Source organism: Marmota marmota, unplaced genomic scaffold (genome assembly GCF_001458135.2).
Source record: "Marmota marmota marmota unplaced genomic scaffold, marMar, whole genome shotgun sequence".
Taxonomy (NCBI): domain Eukaryota; kingdom Metazoa; phylum Chordata; class Mammalia; order Rodentia; family Sciuridae; genus Marmota; species Marmota marmota.
Genome location: NW_025999900.1, coordinates 23739725 through 23762684, shown reverse-complemented (window position 1 = coordinate 23762684; position 22960 = coordinate 23739725). Strand labels below are relative to the sequence as shown.

The window sequence follows — 22960 nt, the reverse complement described above, 5'->3', positions numbered from 1 at the left end:
AAAAAAGAAATCAGGGAAAATTTACTCACTTGGGAATATGAGGAATCTGACTAAAGGCAAAAGAAAATATACATATGCACTGTACTTGATAATGTTGTTCCCCATGGGGATGTGGTTTAACAATTCAAAAAAAAATTATACATGAATACTAGAAATAAATAATTAAGCAAATAGACGGCACATGGCCAGAGCCAAGTTTCTTATTATTGGAGTGAGAATTTACAAATAAGCAAGCAAAGGGGGTAGAATGATTTATGTGGTAATTGATTAGAATTAGAGACATCCCATTGGAAGGAATTCAAATTTGACTTAGTATAGAAGCTGACAGTTACATATAAAGATTATCATGGTTTAGATGTGAGGTGTCCCCCAAAAGCTCACATGTGAGACAATGCAAGAAGGTTCAGAGGAGAAATGATTGGATTGTGGTTTAATCCCCTGATAGGGTTAACTGAGTGGTTACCGAATTGGTAGGGTGTGGCTGGAGGAGGTGGGAATTGCCGGGAGGCTTTGGGTATATATTTGTATCTGGCCAGTGGAGTCTCTCTCTCTCTGCCTCTTGATAACCACATGAGCTGCTTCTGTCTGCCACATATTCTGCCATGATAATGAGCTTCATCTCAAACCCCGAGAAATGGAGTGGACCTTCTATGGACTACAACCTCTGTGAGCCCTCAAATAAACTCTTCTTCTATAATTGTGCTGGTCAAGTCCTTTAATCCCAGCAGCAAAAAAGCTGACTAAAACAGAGATATTTATAGATAGGTTTATATAGATTGTCAGTAAACACATGTTTTTTTCCTTGCTCTGTCAGCTGGAAGACTTAGAAACAATGACACCCTAGTAATAGCAAGTACACCTAGCACCCAGATTTTGGGTTTTAATACCATTTTTTCAATAAAAGGAACCACAGCTCTTTAGAATAATGGCTTCTTCTAGGACTGGGACAGAAAATATGCAAGATAAATCTAGAACATTTTGCATACAATGTGTATATATATTTAAACATTTGTTACTACATTAATGTGTATAATTTTATGTTTTTATGTGTCACTTAAGAATAAATTTAATCCTAGCTGGGCATAGTTGTTCACATCTGTAATCCCAGTGACTCAGTTTGAGGTAGGAGGATTGGAAGTTTGAAGCTAGCCTCAGCAATTTAGCCAGGCCCTAAGCAACTTAGTGAGACCCTGTCTCAAAAGAAAAATATAAAGTCTGGGGATGTAACTCAGCCTTTGGGATGCATAAAATAACTATCTGGGAGTTCCTAATAATATAAATAAATGACTGAATAAATAAACAAGAAGAGACAAGTCTTCCATACAAAATAACTTCAAAATTTTATGAAAATATTCTGTGTTCAAGGAGATGGAGAACAGCTTCATATTTTTTAGGTGTGTTCTTTGCATAGTAACTTTCTTCCAAAGAGTATAGTATGGAATGGAGAAAGGCAAAGTTCCTTGATAATGAAGAAATTTGAGAAACACTGCCTCAGCCAGAAGATCAAGGTGAACATCAACAGTAATAAGTCACATTAATAGTGTGTATCCTTGATACAATGTGATGAAAATGGTACTTTACTTCTGTGCTCTTCCAAACCATAACTCCAGTCTCATTATGAAAAAAAAAAAAATTAGACAGCTAGCCAGTGTTCCTCTAAAGTGTCACAGTCATTATAACCAAGGAAAGTCAGAAACTGTCATAGCCAAATGGAACCTGAGTAGAAATGACAACCGAATGTAATATGCCATTCTGGGTGGGAAAATAAAAAGGACATTATGTATAAATTAGGGAAATGCACTGAAGCTTAGTTAATAATAATCTATCATTATTTGTTCATTAATTGTAACAAATCTACAATACCATCTATAAGGAAGAGAACTTGGTATAGGCATAAGGGAATTCTGTACCATTGGATCATTTTTTGTTTCTATAAATCTAAAGTTGTTCTAAAAGTACCCTGTTAAAACATTAAACCCTGGCTGGAGTTGTGGCTCAGTGGTAGAGTGCTTGCCTAGCATGTGTGAAGCACTGGGTTCGATTCTCAGCACCACATATAAATAAATGAATAAAATAAAGGCCCATCTGGGCTGGGGTTGTGGCTCAATGGTAGAGTGCTTGCCTAGCATGTGCAAGGCCCTGGGTTCAATCCTCAGTACCACATTAAAAAAAAGATAAAATAAAGGTAATGGGTCCAACTACCCTAAAAAATAAAAAATAAATAAAGGCCCATCAACATCTAAAACAACAACAACAACAACAACAAAAAATTAAACCTGAGAAATTTTGTTTTTTGAAATGGTGTCTAAGTTGCCCAGGATGGCTTCAACTTTTGCCCTCAAGTCTCAGCTTCCTTAGTAGCTGTGGCTACAGGTATGTGCCATCTCACCAGGCAAACCTGAGAAATTTTAAAACTTTATTTTTTTTTTATGTGCTAGGGATTGAACCCAGGACCTTGCATATGCTAGACATGCACTCTACCACTGAGCTACATCCAGTCCCAAAAGCTATTTTTAATTCAATTGAAAATAACAACAATAAGCCATTGCATGGTTACATTTGTGCTTTTTTGGAAAAATATACTTAAGAAAAAATAAAAAATAATTTTTCTATATAAAAATATTGAGAAAAGTGTCATTATTATACACTTTTCTTTCCCCCCCCCCCTTTTTTTTTTTTAATGTTGTCCTAATAGAATATATCATTCTATCATTCTGGATTATATCATTACAAGTAGAAAGGGAAGTATTTTAATAATTTTTTTCAGATAATTGTGAACCTTACACTTAATGACAAAATGTGGTGGGTTCTTGAAGATTAGTTGCAATGTGAAATATGAAAGCTTATCAACAAACTTTCTCTACTCTCTATATTAAAATATTTCACTTTGAATATATTTTTTACCCATGCACAATTTTGTAACATTATACATTTGTCATTTGGGAAATAATTGTTCATTGAGATATACAGATCTATCAAAAGTTAAATTTCGTTAAACAATTAAAAATCAGAAACTCCAAATTGCTCAGGATGTAGCTCAGTGGTAGAGCACTTGCCTAGCATGACCAAAACTGTGGGTTTAAGCCCCAACTCTTGGGGGAAAAAGATTTTTAAAATATTTTAAATATTGGAAAGTTGTCATGCTCGTTGAGGTTGTCCAAATTCCTAATTTCCAATGAGAAGCCTGAATTTTATCATTGGTGACATATATGCTCATGACACTATCAGAAAGCATACCTCAGTTTGTATATTTATTTAATATTTATCTTTTTACCTTTCTCTGAACTCTGAGAAGGCATAGGCTGTGTCTGTTTCACCAAATGATCTTTGGAAATTAGCACATATAATAGACATCAATAAATTGTTAATATACTAATGAATATGAGAAGGGATTTTTAATAAGAATAGGTAAGATTCTTGGGAGATTTTAAAACAGTTTATTTATTGCTTTCATTAAAAATACATTTTAAAGAAAAAACCCATCTGCCTATATTAGTCAGCACTCTTTGAGCTGAAAGTAATAAACAACCATCAAAACAACTTCAATGAAAAGAGGAAATTACATAATGCGGTTGAGGGGGGCATGGGAGGATTAGATGAACTCTAGATAGGGCAAAGGGGAGGGAGGAAAAGGGAGGGGGTAGGGGAAAAGGAAAGATGGTGGAATGAGGTGGATACCATTACCCTAAGTACATATATGAAGACACAAATGGTGTAACTCTATTTTGTGTACAACCAGATATGAAAAATTGTGCTCTATATGTGTAATATGAATTGTAATGCATATATATAACAAATTTAAAAATTCAGAGTGATGCAGAAAATAAAAAAGTAAAAAATAAAAAAAGAAGAAATTATTGGTTCATATAACTGAAAGACTAAAGGTTAACATTGAGCATACCTACTTCTAGATACTTAAATAATGGCATCAGGAATTTTTTTCTCACACTATTTCAAGTTTGCCTTTCTTCTGTGTTGACCCCCCAACCCTATCCATAGTCACGTGTGGAAGGAGATATGGCTCTAGAAAACCTAGGCTTACAGAATTAATAGGATTTTTAATTTCAAAAGGAAGAGATGGCTCTAATAAAAGTTCTAACAATGCCCATCATGACCTAGGTTTCACTTGTCCAATCCTAAACCAGGATGATGTAATATTCTGATTAGTCATTTAAATCGCATGGGCTCAATGAAGCAGAGGGAGTTCTTGAAAGTCAGGGTGCCATTACCTCAAAAAGGGAATGGATACTAGGAGGCCCACTCAAAAATAAACTATAACAAAAGTTCTCTGAAGAGGAACAATATAGATTTTAAAAATTGTATATAAAACATTTACTCTTGAGAAAAATTAGAGGAAAGGAAAAAATCTCTCTACTTAAATAAGGTATTGATTACAGAAAAGCACATTATAATTTGTCATGAGATAATGAAATAATATGAAAATGTTAACAGTGTTTTCAAATTTAGAATTGAGCTAATCTTAGAACTATTTTTGGTAATTTTGGTAAATACACAATTAATATAAGGATAGCTCCTGTAACCTGTGAAAGGCTATTTCAAGCTCCTTTCTTTCTTTCCTAAGCAATTGAAATCAGTCTTATATAATTAGCATAATTAAAAATTGGTCTCATTTAGTGGCCAATGTAGGTCCCTAAAGTCCATTTAGTTTGAGTGATGAAAATGTTTACTCTGATTCAAGTACTATTAGTTGCAGCCTCTGGTCTTCTGCCTTTGTTTTTGTAACTATCAGTATCTGGCCTGGTCAATCAGTAGTGACAAGGTTTGTGGATTGTGTAGCTGGTGTCTCAGCTCCATCATGTGGTGGAGCTTGGAATTATTTGCTTTCTTTGAGAGGCAGGATCTGCTGATTAAACAGAAAAACAAGAGGAATACAATGAGGACAAATCAGAAGAAAACATGGAATTCTAGCTGCTTCCTTTTATCCACTTTATTCCACAAACAGGTGAAACAAAAAATTTTGTAAACAGAAACGTTAATATTTCCTTCCTGTCCCCATGGTTTCTGGATACACATATCCCATTTTAAAGATCACTGATCTAGAGAAATTCTCATACATATGCCCTAAATGATCCAGACAACAATATTCATTGAGACAACTGTTTTTAATAGTGAAAAACTTGGAAGCAACTTAAATATTCATTAACAAGCAAATTGTTAATTTGTATTATTCATTCAATGACATATAATTTAACCAACAAATACATTAGAGTATGCAAAAATAACTGAATTGAGCCATCTCTATCACAATGGAAAAGTCTTAAAAAACACTGATTAGGAAAAAGTTGTAGCATGATTCACAGTATTTAACATCATTTGAAAATATGATCATGATTTAAAACAAATACTATTATTATTGAGGAATATGTAGATATATAAAATAGTATGTGCATATGTAAGATAATCAAAACCACCAGTCAGAAAAGGAGCAAATAGGAATTAAGGAGAATCTGAAGTGAAGGTGGTAAAATGTGAAGCTTTTGACAAAACACGGTGTAATATAATATTTAAAGACCTTTCTAGGTATTTGCTTTATTATGTCATATTAAATTTTTCAATAAAATTGATTAGAAAAATACTGTACCCTCAAAAGATATAGGAAGAACATTAGAAGGAAATGCAACAATTATTTTATGTCTACTCTATACCAGAATAAATCCAGTAGGGAATTGAGTGGTATAGGATTATCTTCATAAATACTAAATGGCCAAGACTTATCATAGACATATTGTTAGAATGACATTGATTGCAGGTGGTGGCACACACCTGCAATTCCAGGACTGCAAGTTCCAGGCTAACCTCAGTAACTTATTGAAACTCTAAGCAACTTGATGGAAACCTGTCTCGAAATAAAAATGGGTGGGGATGTGGTTCAGTAGTTAAGCGCCTCTGAGTTCAATTCCTTGTAAACACCTGAGAGAGAGAGAGAGAGAGAGAGAGAGAGAGAGAGAGAGAGAGAGAGAGAATATGGCTCTGGAGGTTTGTAGATGACAGTCATGATAGAGATGACAAGTTGGAGTTTTAGGGAGGAATGGAGGAAGGAACATAGAAAAAATAAAGGAAGACACTTCATGACAAGACTCAGTGGGAGGAAGAGTACAAAGGAAGCTTTGTCCTAAGGAAGGGCCATATTTCCTTTAGAACAAGAAAGTACAAGGGACAGTTCAGAGAAGAGGACGAAGATATAAGAGGTATTGCTGATGACCAATCATGAGTTCCAGAGGGCTCTCAAGAATGTATAAATATGAATGGATTGATTTTTAAAAGTGAGGCTTAAAATGTAACCAATGTTTGCATAAGCCCTACATAAAATACGAAATGCTGCATAAATACAAGGCATCACTACTACCTCTTTAACTGCCTTGATTGAGGAAATTTCATTCTGATTTCACTAAGTAATTTGCATTTTCTATATCAATAATATTCTTTCCTAGACTTAACTTTTCACCCTTATGGTTTCTCTTATATTTTGTATATATGTTTTCTAAAATCTGGGGAAAGCGAAGAGAAACTCTTCCCTTAGGTGAAATATAATCATACATAATCTCCTATTGCTATTATTATTTTTGGACAGAGTCTAGCTACGTTGCCTAGGCTGGCCTTGAACTCCTGAGCTCAAGTGACCCTTCATCCTTAGCCTTTAAATGCTGGGACTATAGGCATGTGCCATCATGCTTGGCTAATCTATCATTTTGTCTGCTTTAAATATAAATTTAATCATGGCAGGAATTTTAGAGCTGGAAGAGAATTTGAAGGTAACATAATGTAAACTTCTCATTTTACAAATGACAGGAGATTATGTTTTGCCAGATTTAATCAATTGGTTCAATGCTTAAGCCTGTTCCTCCCTCTCTCCAACTTCTTTCTGTTTTTCTTTGAATGGCAGAAACAACAGAAAGTACTCAATAGAGGTGCCCTGTATGTCAGTAGTTGCATATAGACTCTAATATTAGACTGCCTGAGTTTAAATCTTAGATCTGCTATTATTAGCGTTGTAATCTTGGCCACATCATCTAACTTCTTTATGCCTGAGTTTCTTCATCTATAAAATGGAGGATGTAATAACCCTTACAGAGTTATTATGAGGATTAAATGAAATAATTTAAAGTATGTAACAGTTCTTGGCACATAAAGAATGATCAGAAATTTAGGCAATTGTTACTATTTAGCACACACTGAGCTAGCTGCTGATATAACAAAGAGGTCAGGGATTTTACCCACACTATTTTTATTTGGTCTGCAGTTTAAGAAACAAATTTAAAAAAAAAACTCTGTTGAGATAATGTTTACAAATCAGAATAATTCATATAAAGCTCTGAATTTCCAGTTTTTCTTGAAAATGAGAAGGTCTGACATATTAGGCCAGAATTCTCAGGTAGTGACAACTAGCTGGTAGTAATAAAGCAGCTGCCCCCTTTACTCCATATTATTCACATGACATTTCCATCTTTACCTGCTTGTTTACTGCTTGATTTTGAATTTGTTTCCCTGACTAAGACTGCTCTCAAGGAACTCAGAATCCAACATATGTTTGCTAAACAATTCACAATACAGTGTGATAGAAACAAATACAAAGTTGTCAACTGTAAAGCACAACAATACCCTGATGGCACACATGGTGGAGTTCCTGGTGGTGATGTGTACTGTTAAGAAAATGTGCTGAAAAGAAAAGGAGGGGAGCAGGCTTGCAGAAGGAATAGAAGGTGAAAGATATTGAAATAGGAAACAACTTATGTGTTTAGCAACTACAAAAAGTTCAGTTTTGGTGACTAGAGTGAGAAAAGAAGCAGGTTGACTTTAAATAAGGAGGGTCCCTTATTCTCTGTAGGAGATGGGTAGCTTTTAAAATGTTTTCTGAAATATTTCATTAATTACAAACTGACTTTAATAAAATTATGACTGAATGCTCTTTTTTAAAAAGCTTTTTCCCCCTTAGTTGTGGATGGACACAATACCTTTAATTAATTAATTAATTAATTAATTAATTTTTATGTATCAGCTGAGGATCCAACCCAGTGCCTCACATGTGCTAGTCAAGTGCTCTATCACTGAGCTACAACCCCAGTCCTAACTGGATGTCATCAAATATCTTTGGATCTCATGTTTGAGAAAGAAATGCTAAACAATGCACAATATTCTATTAAATAGCTTTCAGTAGCAAATTATCCATCTTCATAACTGATAATGTAGTTTTAAGATTTGTCTGCAATTGAACATTCCTTAGCTGTAAAATGGGGATAATAATGGCACCCGAAACAAGGGTTATTAAACGGAGAATTGAACCACATAATTCATGTAATGAGCTTACCAAGATATCGGACACAGGTAAATTTGATTAATAATGAGGGTAATATGAGTTATAATGAACACAATACTTTCTGAATCTTCCTCGTCTATGTAACCTATCTTGGAGAAAATACCTCATTTAATCAAACGTATTTTTCATTGAAAACTAAAGTTGAATCAAGACTGGTGGTATCTTCCGGACACATATGGTAAAAAAAATAAAATGCAAAAAATACAAGATTGAAAATGCCGAGATAATACTTCCTTCCCCTCTATATTTTTTATTGCAAAAGTTGCAAAAACAATTTAAAGATTTTTGTGCAACATAGAAAGTGCTAATTATTTTGTACAGTTACTAATCAATGTAATAGTTTATTGGTGGTATAAAGACACTAAGGTAGAAGAGATGATTCTCCAGTTCTCCAGGCTCAAACAGTAGGTAAAGCCTCTTTCATCTTACAGTAGCATCTCAAAAGCCTAGGGAGGTCAGACAATCAGTTGGCGGGAAAAAGATAAATACGGACCAAATTCACACAATCTGTTTCTGTTTAGTTTATAAACTGCGATCGAGTGTGTCTGCTTTCGTGCTTTGTGGGACTTGAAGTCCAGACGCAAGACGTGATCAAGACTGCTGAACCTTGGAAGCCTGCAGCCCCTGCAGTCTGCATACTACGGACTACAACTCCCGACACACACCGGAAGGCCGCGCAGTAATTACGAGCAACCAACCGTGCCCCAGAAACGCAAGCCCCGCCCCCAAATCGGGGGGCGGATTCCGCCAATGGCAGAGCTCCCAGCGCGGAGCCTGCGGGTTAGGTTGTGAGGCCCGGGCCGGGGGCGGGGAGGAGCCGAGGGGTTTCAGAGAGAGCTCGGCCGCTGGGTGGGTTGGGGCGTTCCGCGCGCCCTTCATTGAAGCGGCGGTGGCCGGGCTGGGCGCCGGGAGTGGGAAGCGACGGCGCGGCTGGAAAATGCCGGTCCATTCCCGAGGGGATAAGAAAGAGACGAACCATCACGATGAGATGGAGGTGGACTACGCCGAAAATGAGGGGAGCAGCTCCGAGGACGAGGACACTGAGAGCTCGTCGGTCTCTGAGGATGGAGATAGCTCAGGTGCGTGACCCTGCGGAGCTGGGAACCCGAGTCGCTGAGCCGGGAACGCGACAGGCCGCTCTCCGCACGCCGGTAGCTGCGTCCTTCTGGGAGAGCGGGGCGGGGAAAGAGGGAAGGGGCGGAGACTGGCTCCTGGCCCCAGGCTGCACCCGGACCGGTCGCGGGGCTCTGCCCGGCTCTGGGCAGGTTCCAGTCCTCGGAGCAGAGCGGCGCGAGCCTGGGCTTGTCCTGCTCTCGGACGTGGAGGCATCCTGCTCCATGTGGGACCCATCCTGCTCCATGTGGGACCCACCCTTGGGACTACCGGCAGTGCCCTGGGACTACGAGCCCGGGCGGGGAACGCCCCGCAACTTGTCAGAAAGACCGAGGAAATGCCTTCTGTCCTCAGACAACTGACTTCTTTCCTTATTTTCACACATGCAACCCGTACTTCTCTGCGTGGATGGTTGTCGGGGCTAGGGATAGATTTGTATCGGTCCGTGGCTGATTTAGAACTAATTAACCTTCGCTTGCAAGTCAGCCCGTCATCCGCACTTTATTCCAGTGCTCTTTCTGGGGCTAATTTGGGAGCTGTCCGGTTTGTAGTATCTTCCTGAAGTTTTTCAAATCTGAGAGCAGGGTACCAACATCTGGGGTTATTTTAGATCTTCATAGGCTGATTTGGGGCAGTATTGAAATCTTTAATCTTTTCCTTCACTCTTTTCTAACCTTTGAGCTGTTTCAGATTTGGGGGAGTAGATGGATAGGGCAGATTAACAACACACATTTTACAAACTTTTAGAAATGGTTATTCAAAAAGGAATGGAATTTGTGATTATCTGGATTCTTTTCCGTTTGTCCATATAATTAGGTTGAGACTGACTTCTTTGTCTTGGCCTAATTTTGGCTGCATAAGGGAAACATTGATGGTGGGTTGATGACAGTCTATTATCACCCCATGCCTTCTTCACAGGTTTGCTTTTCAGAAAATCTCCATGGGAGGATGTCAGTCCTTTCTATCAATATATCAGCTGTTCAAAAATAAATATGAGTGGCTTATTTGTGCAGCCCAGGACACTACCCTGTATAAGATATAAATAAATAGTTATGATCTGGTTTTAAAGAGCTGTCATAAGTCACAATTAGATTAAATTGCCAGATGAATGCTCAGCTATATACAATAAGGTAGGAATTCAGGGGCAGAGTAAATATTTTCAGAGCTGGGCGGTCAGCAAAGGCTAGTTGAAGAAGATGGGATTACCTTAATTATCTTGAGGAATGAGTAAAGTTTGAATTGGGGGGAGTAATGTTCTATTGTTCCTATCGGACAAAGAATGTAAGTGCAAGTGCAAAGGGAAGAGATTAGGACTTATTCAAAAGAGTGAGAAAACCAGTTTGGTTAGGAGAAGAACTTGAGCCAGGAAAGGAAAAAGGAAGGTATAGGTGTGAAAGATTTCAAAGAAGGCATAAAAAAGGATTGATAAATACAAGTTAAGGAGTGAAAGTTAAGAAAAAACCCAGATATAAGGAAAATGATTGTAGCATCAACAGAAATAGAAATGCAAGACATGTGGAATGAAGATGAAAGGTAAAGAATTTTAGGCATCTTCCTTTTGAGAGGATTGTGGTATATTTAAGTAAGAATGCCCAAACTGACAAGTGCTGAAAGGTGTTGGAACCTGCCTAGAATGGGAAAAATAATTCTAAGGTCATTTATATAGACATGGAAGTAGGTAAGATTTCAAAAGTGGGGAATATAGAGAGAGAACATCTAGATTGTTTGAATTTGTTTCCTAGATCTGGAAAGCATTTTGTTTTCAAGTATTCTTTACTTTTATTATTTAACTTTTTTTTTTTTTTTTTTTCAATGCTGGGGATTAAACCCAAGGTCCTATACATGTTAGGCAAGTGCTCTACCACTGAGCTACATCCCTAGCCCCATTCTTTCTTTCTTTCTTTTTTTTTTTTTTTTAAATGAAGTAACTTTTTTTTAAGTAGTTTATTTTGTTCATTTATTTTTTATGTGGTGCTGAGGATTGAATCCAGGGCCTCATGTGCTAGGCAAATGCTCTACCACTGAGCCACAAATCCAGCCCCATTCTTTGTTTTTTTATTAGTTACTAGGATCTCACAAAATTACATTTTATTTGTTAAAATTCTTCCACTCTTATTTTATATTTTTGTTGTGATTTTTAACTTATTTTAAATCTCATTTTAGAGAATAATAAACAATGCAATTAGTGAGAATAATGATAATTTGAACTACAAGTTAAAAAACAATCTTTTTTTTTTTTGGTAGTGGAGATTGAACTCATGTTGTTCTATGACCAGTCTACACCCCTAACCTTTTTTATTTTTTGAGACAGGGTCTTGCCACCTTCCCAAGTGGGGCTCAAACTTGCAGTCCTCGCCCCCTGGCCTTCCGAGTAGCTAGGATTACAGGTGCACATTACCACATTGACCTACAAGACAGATTTTTTGTTTGTAGAGAAATTATTTAAATACATTTTTCAGCTCTCCTTCTTGTAAAATTGTTCTACCAGACATCTTGCATGTTAAACTTCCAGTTTTATTCTTCTCAAACCTTGGTACTGAGCAGATCCTAAGGCTCCAGAGAAACCTCCACTAACCAAAGAATTTGGGAAGTGAGTCATGTTGAGGGACCAGGTTTTTTTTTTTTTTTTTAATATTTATTTTTTAGTTGTAACTGGATACAATGTCTTTATTTTATTTATTTTTATATGGTGCTGAGGATGAAACCAGGGCCTCGCTCGTTCTAGACGTTCTAGACGAGTGCTCTACTGCTGAGCTACAACCCTAGCCCGGAGGGACCAGGTTTTAAATAGCCAAGGAGTAAGCTATTAAAAACCAGAATTATTATAAATCTGTTTTAGAAAAGTAAAAGGAATCATATACTTGCTGTATGAAAATAACTGAAAACAATTTAACTCTCATGATTTGAACATTATTTTGATGAATATTAAGATGCACATAAATTTGTGCTTCATTTATTTTGATTCATTTAGTGTTGAATATATGTGATATAAAAATAAAGATGTGAAATATAGGACAGACCTGGTAACTAACAGTTGTTTTCCATAAAAAAGTTTGCTTGTTTTTTCCTCATTTGCCTCTTTCTCACTGACAGAAATTTGGGAAGAGGACACAGTGGGAGCATGAGTATCAGTCCAAGATAACTTATGGTAAACATAATGAGATTAGTTTTCTTTTTTTTTCTCCAGTACTGGGAATTAAACCCAGGGGCACTGTATCCACTGAACTATATCCCCAATCCTTTTTATTTTTTATTTTGAGGCCAGGTCTTGCTGAGTTGTCCAGGCTGACCTTAAACTTTGATCTTTTTGCCTTAGCTTCCTGAGTAGCAGGGATTACAGGCGCTGGCTAGTTTTCTTTCTTATGTGATTGGCAAATCAGCTATGTGAGCAGTTCTTAGGGAAGAACTTCAGAAGTATGTTTGATCAGTGTTAACCTTTTAAGGACACATCATTTTTGGTGCTAGGTTCTGGTTGAGTTGTGGAGAACACACCAAAAGTGGGTTGATTACTTTATAGTCGTAGTTTACAGTAAGTCCTTTGACATAATAGTAAAATGAATAAACATAAAGTGTAGAGATCACTTTAGTTAAAACTCTATTCTTTATTTTAGATTAATTCTGTAGTGGAAAATATTTTGGATAAATGTTTATTTTCTCTTAAAGCTTAATATAGATCTTGCACATCAACTTCATGTTACTTTTTTTCCCCTTTTTTGGTACTAGGGATTGAACCCAGTGACACTTTGCCACTGAGGCACATCCCCAGCCCTTTTTGATTTTTTTATTTTGAGAGAGGGTTTTCCTAAGTTGCTTAGTGCCTCACTAAGCTGCTGAGCAGGCCTCAAACTTGGTGATCCTCTTGCCTTAGCCTACAGAGTTGCCACTACCCCCAGCTGCTTTTTTTTTTTCTTTTTGAATTAACTTCAGATATATTTGTAACACAATATTATCTTTGATATTTGCTTTTTTTTTAATTAACAGAAATGGATGATGAAGACTGTGAAAGAAGAAGAATGGAATGTTTAGATGAAATGTCCAATCTTGAAAAACAGTTTACAGATCTCAAAGATCAGTAAGTAGTGATTTCAGAAGGTCATTGTCACTGAGTCTCAAATATGTCACATATATACCAGTGGGAGAGCAATTACATTGTTTCAACTTTTTGCCTTTTGTGTTTTGTGGGACTGGCTGTTCTGAAAGAGAGGCTTCAACTATTGTTTACTTGCCAAAGACCTCATTAACTAAACTGAGGGTTTTGAGGCAGGTTTTTTTTTTTTTTTTTTTTGGGTGGTGGAGTGGAGTTTTAAGATTTCTGTGTGGATATCAGTGATTAAAATGTTTTCCATGGATTTTTGCACCTTTGGTTCTAATCTGTTTCATTCATTCCTTTGTTGACTAAATCCCTAAAGATAGCATTTTTAAAAATTGAGAATAAAATAGAATATTTCCCAAATATTCTCTGTCTGGTAAAGTCATTTTGTTTCTATCTTACATTTGATAATATGTACATTATATGTTTTATATGTGTTATTTAGCTTCTTGCAGCAACTCTGTAAGGTTGAAAGACTTAATGCTTAGAGAGGTTAACCGCTTTGTGTAATTTATCAGAAAGTGATGAATGAAGCCAGGCTTTTGCCTTTCAGTGGTACTGTGTTCCTTTCACATAAAGCATATTATTTTGGAGAAAATGTGGTAGAGAAGAAAAAACAAAAGCTCTGAATCCATGCTTTTTTGACTGATTTAAAGGGGATAATCATGGAGTTCTTATTATCTATTGTGAGGAATGAGAAGCAATGTTGTTTGTTTGCCTGGCATGTGGTAGGTACTTAATAGATACTGTTTTTTAACCTTTAACCTCCTGTTCTAATGCCAGAACTCTTATGTGAGTTGGCAACAGAAGAATGGACTCCCATGATTTGATAGAACATAGGATAGATGTAAATGCATATTAAAAAACAACTACATTGGAAACTGGGGTTGTGGCTCAGTGGTAGAATACTTGCCTTGAATGTGTGAGGGACTGGGTTTGATTCTCAGCACCACATATAAATAAAATATAAAGGTCCATCAGCAACTAAAATAAATAAAATTAAAAACAAAAAACAACTACATTCTTCCAGTGGCATTTTTCAAGAAATAGAATAAGGGCCATGAAATTCATTTGGAAAAATAAGAGGCTAAAATAGCCAAAGCAATCTTTAGCAAGAAAAGTGAAGCAGGAGGCATCACAATACCAGACCTTAAATTATACTACAGAGCTCTAGTAACAAAAACAGTATGGTATTGGCACCAAAACAGATATGAAGACCAATGTTACAGAATAGAAGACACAGAGACCAACCCACATAAATACAGTTATCTCATACTAGGCAAAGGTCCCAGAAACATACATTGGAGAAAAGATAGCCTCATCTACATTGGTGCTGGGAAAACTGGAAATCGATATGTAATAAAATGATTAGACCCCTGTCTCTCACCCTGCACAAAACTCAAAGACCTAGGCATTAGACAGAGACCCTGCACCTACTACAAGAAAAAATAGGTTCAAATCTGTCATGTCGGCTTAGGAATTGAATTCCTCAACAAGACTCCTAAAGCACAAGAAGTAAATGGGATTGTGTCAAACTAAAAAGCTTCTTCACAGCAAAGGAAACAAATCAAGAACTTAAAGAGAGCCAACAGAATGGGATAAAATCTTTGTCACCTGCACCTCAGATACAGCATTAATCTCCAAAGAACTGAAAAAAACTTAAAACCAAAAAAACAAATAACCCAATCAATAAATGGCCTAAGGAACTAAACAGACATTTCACAGAAGAAGAAATACAAATGGTCGACAAATATATGAAAAAATGTTCAACATCACTAGTAGTGCAAATTAAAACTACACTGAGATTCCCTTTCATTCCAGTCAGAATGGTAGTGATTAAGAATACAAATAACAATAAATGTTGGTGATGATGTGAGGAAAAAGGCACACTCATACATTGCTGATGGGACTTCAAATTGGTGTAACCACTCTGGAAAGCAGTATGGAGATTCCTCAGAAAACTTGGAATGGAACCACCATTTGACCCGGTTACCTGACTACTCAGCATATCCCCAAGGGACTTAAAATCAGCATACTATAGTGATGTGGCTACATCAATGTTTATAGCACCTCAATGCACAGTAGTTAAACTATGGAACCAAACTAGGTGCCCTTCAATTGATGAATGGATAAAGAAAATGTGATACATATGCACAATGGAGTATTACTCAGCTGTAGGAAGAATGAAATTATGGCATTTGCTGGTAAATGGATGGGACTGGAGACTATCAAAATTTTTGTTGTTTTCCCTGTAGTTGTTATAGTTTCAAAAAAATAAGTATCATGTACTTTCTTGACTTTATACATTTGTTTATCATTGTATCTTCAGTTTTGGAAAAATTTGACTCAGACATGACAATGTATTATTTTGGCAGTTATTTGTCTAAATAATATTGTGGTTGCTAAGGGACCACAAAACTAAAAAAGAGATATTATAGCATTAACATTCAAACTTGCCTTGCCTCTTATAGTAATTATAATGGTCAATGATACATAATTAATATTGATTGTCTTAATTGTATTGGTTTATATATTTTTTTTTTTAATTTTTTTAATATTTATTTTTTAGTTCTCGGCGGACACAACATCTTTGTATGTGGTGCTGAGGATCGAACCCGGGCCGCACGCATGCCAAGCGAGCGCGCTACCGCTTGAGCCACATCCCCAGCCCTTGGTTTATATTTTCAAGAAGGAAGAGCAGAACTTAATATGAAAGCTAGTTTCCCGAAGTTTTTCAAAAGCCAAATGCTGGTTATACTAATACCTACAAGAATAGTTAGTGATTTCTTTTGGAAATTAGTACAGGGTACCATAGTCTCCCTTCTTAAGTATTTGTGAAGTATATTTATTACCAAAAATAAACACCGAATTGTCTTACATGATCAGTCTTTGATAATCAAACTAAAGTATTGTGACAGCTGGCAAATTAAAGTAGACTCATAAATAGGAGCAACAGGAACTTCCTGCTCCATCCCCATTTTTCATTTCATTGAGCAGCTATTTTGTTAAAGCTTCTTCATTTGTAGTTGAGATGAACTGGGTATGCCTGATCACACGTTATTTTGTGGGGACAGGCTGTGAGTACTGAGTTTTTAACCTAGGGGCACTTAACCACTGAGCCACATCCCTGAAGCTTTTTATTTTTTAATTTGTGACAGGACTATGCAAAGTTGCTGGGGCTGGTTTTGAACTTGTGAGCCTCTTGCCTTGGCCTTCCAAGTCTCTGGGATTACAGGGGCACACCACTGTACAGGGCCAGAGCATAGGTTCTAAAGTCATTCATTGCCTTTCCTTCATCACTTGAATTCTTCTGTTCTTTTTAAAAAATTAAGTAGGCTAAATATCATACTGAGTTCTTTTCAGGAAAACTGGAGAGAAGCCAGGGAATTATTTGACAACTAGTAATGTCTCTATTTAAATTACTCAAATGGTTTCCTTTTTTCTTGATGTTTAAATGACTTTTTCTCTTAGAATTGGTTTGTTTTTCAATTAAAAACAAAAATTAAGAGTGCCTAATATAGTTATTTCAATTTTTGTTGTCATTTTTTAAAATGGGTATCACTATGTTGTTCAGGCTGACCTTGAACTCCTGTGTTCAAGCAATCATCCTGCCTTAGTCTCTGAGTAGCTGGGACTGCAGGTGTCTGCCAATGTCCCTGGCTTTCAGTTGTATTTCAGTGAATTGTTAATTTCGGTGAGTTAACAATTTAAGAGTGATACTTATAAAAAATCATAGATTTCTATCTTATCATTATATGCATGGAGTAAAATAATATAATTGAGATTAAGACAATAATACATTTGATATAGGTTCTTAGAATATAAATGACATTAAGAAGAAATAATGTATAGGAGCAGCAGATTTTTGGCCTTTGTTGGAATTTTTAAATTAACATCTTAATTTTTGCTTTGTTAAGACTTTATAAAGAACGATTAAGTCAGGTGGATGCAAAACTGCAAGAAGTCATAGCTGGAAAAGCACCAGAATATTTGGAACCACTGGCAACTTTGCAAGAAAATATGCAAATTCGTACAAAGGTAGCAGGTAGGAAAGTAAACTATTTTTTTCCATATAGCAGATTCTACACTTCTTAGCTTTAAAGGTGTTTGTGAAGTGTTTGCTGTTGATGGGATCACAAATACATTTACACGTGGATAGGATTACAGATATACTTGAATGTTTACATTAAATTGCACATATATTTAAATTAATTGTTGGCTCAGTTATTTGTTAACCTCTTGTGGGCTGCTGTGGGGGATTTAAAAACAATGAAAAACTCTTAGGTCACTCACAATGTTGTTGAAAAGATACTGTCTATGTGTGGAGAAACTGAACCAAGATACTTTGATTAAAAATATTGTTACTATCACAATTTAATTCCCTGTGAAATAGAGTTTAAGTACTCATGATACTTTTTAATCTGTAAGAGTGAGAAGGATTTTTATTATTTTTATTTTGGTTTTTAAGAGATCCGGGGGTCTCACTATGTTGCTCATACTGGCTCCAATCTCCTAGATTCAAGTGATCCTCCTGCCTCAACTTTTCCAAGTAGTAGATTTTTTTTTTTAACTATAAAAGCATTTTTTAAAATGTTTGATCAGGATATTATAGAATAGGATGTACTATATTTGTATGGTTAAAATTCAGTCTGTTTATAATTGGGATCTAGTCTCAGTGTTGAGTCCTAGCATTCATAATCAAGGGATATATGTACTGAAAGATCACTATGGCACTGGGCTTGGTGGCATGTACCTATAGTCCAAGCTACTCCGGAGAGTGAAGCAGGGAGGATCACTCCAGCCTGGGAATTTTGACCCGCAATATCCCATCTCAAAAACAAAACAAAACAAAAACAACAACAACAACAAAAAACTTATAATTTTTTCATGGTGAAACTAAAAAGTGAACTTTAATTAATGGAGATGTCAATTGTTTTTCTTCTGGGGGATGCTAATTAATCCTCATGTACCTGTTAAATAATACCTAAGCATTGTTGAAAATAAATTCTAAACTCATCTTAAACTAAATTTTATTCTTTAGATCTTAATATTAATTATGTAGATGATATATGATAATTAACCTGTTATCTTTTCATATTGACTTGGCTTACCCTTAAAAGTAAAATGTTCCTCATTTTCTTTTGACATTGTTTTAGCCTAAATGGATGATCAGGAAATATTACTTTAATGAACTGTTCACTTTTCTACTCTGTGGCTTCCCTTACTTTTTGATTTTGCAAATAGTAGTATATGTGAATGTTTTGTTAATGGTATAGTATCAGTATCTATCTCCTGTCTTTACTATACAAAAAGGGATAATTGTATTTCTAGGGCAAACAATGTCTTAGAACTTAGTATAGACATCCAGAGTTCTTCACTTCACATTTTCGTGATGGCATATCTGCATGGCCATTATTTCCTTTTTTGTACTATTTTCTTGTTACCTATAAGTTAAATATTCTTGGGCTTCAGTCATCCAGGTGAAGCCCTGTCAGGAGTACTGTGAACATCATGGATTTTATTTTAACAGTTTATACATAAAATTCTCTAGGACTCTGAAACTGAATAGTAGCTTAAAAATAGTGGTTTTTGAGGGGAATAGTGTCTAACTGTTACTTTGAATATATATAATTGATGAAACCAGAGTCTATTGTCTCTATTTTGAGAAACCTGAGGGATTTTTTCCCCATTGTTTTTTTATTGGTGCATTATAATTACATGTAGCAGTGTGATTCGTTGTTATATATTTGTACATTCACGCGATTTAATAGTATAATTTGGTCAGTTTTATTCTGGTATTGTTTTTCATAGAAAAAGGATTTTATTTTTCATTTTGGTAATTCTTTATGAAACATTTAGGAACATTCATTCTTTAGAAGAATGGAGTAAGAACAAAAATTATCATTGCAGTTTCTTTCTAGTTCTTAAACTCTTAGTAACTTGTCTTAGAGTATATTTTAAATGAGCCTGTTTTTATTTTTAGTTTTTTATTTATTTATTTTTTTGGTACTGGGGATTGAACTCAGGGACATTGAACCACTGAGCCACATCCCCAGCCCTATTTTGTATTTTATTTAGAGACGGGGTATCACTGAGTTGCTTAGTGCCTTGCTTTTGCTGAGACTGGCTTTGAACTCGCAATCCTCCTATCTCAGCCTCCTGAGCTGCTGGGATTACAGGTGTGTGCCACCATACCCGGCTATATTTTTAGTTTTTAAAGATAATGTTAGAATCACTTTTCACTTTCTTTCCTTTTTTTTTTTTTTTTTTGTGGTACTGGGGATTGATCGAGGTCCTTGCACATGCTAGGGAAGCACTCTACTTCAGAGCTACAACCTCCAGTCCCTTTTATTTTATTTGAAGATAGGGCCTCAGTAAGTTGCCCTGTCTTGCCTTGAGCTTGTGATCCTCCTGCCTCAGTCTCCTGAGTTACTGGGATCACAGATATGTGCCTGCTTATTAATTTCTTATTGATCCATCTTCTAAAATATGGTGAGGACTGAATTCCTGTAGGGAAGTAATAATGAAACTCTTTATAGCTAACATAATCAGAGTAATTGTGTTTGTTGCAGGAATCTATAGAGAGCTCTGCTTAGAATCTGTAAAGAACAAATATGAATGTGAAATTCAAGCTTCTCGCCAGCATTGTGAGGTACGGTTATTTTGCTTAACTTTTAAGCTGTATGTGTCTCTTTGAACCTTTTCTGAGTGCAGTAATTTAAAAAGTACATAAAATAAGTAAAGTAAAATTAAATAGTACTTTATCTCATCTCTTGTGTGAGTTTAAAAAAAAAAGAGTCATACTGAAAGCTATATTAGCAAAAGAGCACAGAGGAGCATAGAAAAAACTGAGATAATTTAAAAAGTTTTCAAGTGATACTCTACAAAGACTGTGTGATGATTCTCATCTGGCATCACTGAAAATATTAATATAATTAATAATTAATATGGGCTTTTAGATTGAAACATGTATACTCTAATGATGCAGTCAGAATATTGGGCTATAGAATTAATTTCTGATTGTATAGACATATTTCCATATTTTAGGACTGTATTCTTTGTGTGAAAAAATAAGTGTTTCAATGTGATCTGTTTATTTCAAATACTGTTTAAAAACATTCTGCTAATTTTGCAGGTAAATTTTCATGAAACCTTGACTGGTAGAAATGAGAGGACAAGCTTTATATTGACTCTTATCTCCCTTTAATAATAAACCATATAATTAAATAGTAAATAGTATAAAAACAATGAGCTTGTTGCTTAATTTTCTTGATTACAACTGTGATGAATATCTTTTTGATATTTCCTAGCTGCTTGGATTTCCGTTTCTGAGAAATACTTTTTCATATTTTTTGTCTTTGCATTGGGTTTTTAGTCTTTTCCTTATTATATCCTTTATCTATTCTGGATATAAAGGGTTTGCTGGTTATATGCTTTGCACATGTTTTTACCCAGGCAATGGCAACTTTGCATTCTTTTTGATGATTTGAAGCCCCCAAATTTTACATTTTAATGTAGTTGAATGTATTATCTTACCTTTATAGTAAGTGCTTTTGTTTCTTCTCCATTTTGGGAAAATGTATTTTTCTTTTAAAAGTTGAAAGTTTGCTTTTAACATTGAGATTGCCAAATTATCTTTAGTTAATTTTTGTGTATGGTATAAATGTGGTTCTAATTTTATTTTTTTGCATCTAGATAGGTAAGGTCAATGTTTTATTTAATCTATCATTTTCCAACAAATCAGCAGTACATCTCTTGTGTGTTAAATATTTATGTATATGCTGGTTTGTTTCTAGTTTTTTTCATCTGTTACATTGGTCTTTTTGGCTATTTCTGCACTAGTATCACAATATGTTTTTCTACAACTTTCAATCTACTGAGTATTAATAATGTGATACCCTACCTTGCTCTTTTCCTTCTTAAAATTGTTATTGTAAATTTTTCTTAAGTACAACTACTTAAAAATTGCTTTTTCTATTTTATACAGAAAAGTTAACTTTGTATATTGATACTATATCCAGCTTCTTATCTATTTTTCTTTTTTTGGGAGGTGGGGGGCACCAGGAATTGAACCCAGCGGCACTTAATTACTGAGCCAGATCCCGAGCCCCTTTTATTTTTTATTTTGAGATAGTGTCTCACTAAGTTGCTTAGGGTCTTGATAAGTTGCTGAGGCTTGTGATCTTCCTGCTTGTGATCCTCTTGCTTCAGCCTCTTGAGTAACTGGCATTACAGATGTGCACCACCACGTCCAGCTCCCTTTTTTCTCCTCCTCCTCCTCCTCCTCCTCCTCCTCCTCCTTTCTTTTCTTTTTTAACATTTAGTTTTTAGGTGTAGGTGGGCACAACACAATGCCTATATTTTTATGTGGTGCTGAGGATCAAACCTGGGTCCCGCCCATGCTAGGCGAGTGCTCTACCGCTGAGCCACAATCCCAGTCCTTCTTTTTTCTTAATTCTAATAATTTGATTATGGATTCTTTCAGATTTTCTATAGAGATAATTATGTTATTTGTGAATAAAGGTAGTTTGTGTCATCCATTCTGGTTTTCCTCAATTTGTTTTACATGCTATAATGGCACTAATATCCATGTGTTCCAGTACAACATGGAATAGAAGCAATAAAAGCAGACATCATTGATCATTGACATGTTCTTGGTCTGTGTGTGTGTGTGTGTGTTATTGGAGATTAAACCCAGGGTCTCACACGTGCCAGGCAAGTGCTGTACCACTGAGTTACATTTCCAGCCTTTTTATTTTTTATTTTGGGATGGAGTCTTGCTGAGCTACCCAGGCTGGTCTCAAACTTATGATCTTCTTGCCTCAGCTTCCCAAGTACCTGGGAATGCAGGCAGGTTTAACCATGCCTGTCATGTGTTGTTGTTGTGTTTTTTTTTTTTTTTTTTAATATTTTTAGTTATAGATGGACACAGTACCTTTATTTATTTATTTTTGTGTGGTGCTGAGGATTGAACCCAGTGCCTCCTCACATAGGCTAGTCAAGCACTCTAACACTGAGCCACAAGCCCAGCCTTGGCATATGTTCTTAATCTTAAGAATGCTTCTAATAGTTTTCCAATAAGTGTTATATATATTTTTTTTTAGTTTTGGTAAATAATTTTTATCACGTTAAGGAGATTTCCTTTTAATTATTGTTTTCTAAGAATTTTTACCATGAATAGTTGTCAGATTTTATTAAATGTTTTGTCTGAATCTATTGAATTAAGCTTCTTGTTTTGTTTTGGTAACAGGGATTGAACCCAGGGACACTCCACTACTGAGCTCTATCCCTAGCCTTTTTATTTTTTACTTTGAGACTAAATTGTTCAGGCTGGCTTTGAATTTCTGTTCTTCCTGCCCTAGCTTCTGAAATTTCTGGGATTATAGGCAAGTACCACTGCATTGGACCTCTAAAAAATATAT

General features: G+C 35.6%; 1 protein-coding gene across 2 annotated transcripts in view; it reads left to right on the top strand.

Annotated features, from left to right (window-relative positions):
• The first annotated feature begins 9109 nt into the window (after positions 1-9109).
• Positions 9110-22960, top strand: part of Brms1l (BRMS1 like transcriptional repressor) — a 32422-nt gene continuing 18571 nt past the window's right edge. Inside the window, exons 1-4 of one of the 2 annotated variants that reach the window (XM_015491487.2) lie at positions 9110-9414; positions 13430-13520; positions 17456-17583; positions 20111-20190. In XM_015491487.2, the coding sequence (XP_015346973.1) occupies positions 9273-9414; positions 13430-13520; positions 17456-17583; positions 20111-20190 (441 nt within the window). In that variant the 5' untranslated portion in view covers positions 9110-9272. The remainder of the gene's footprint in view (positions 9415-13429; positions 13521-17455; positions 17584-20110; positions 20191-22960) is intronic. The other variant, XM_015491496.2, reaches the window with a different exon arrangement.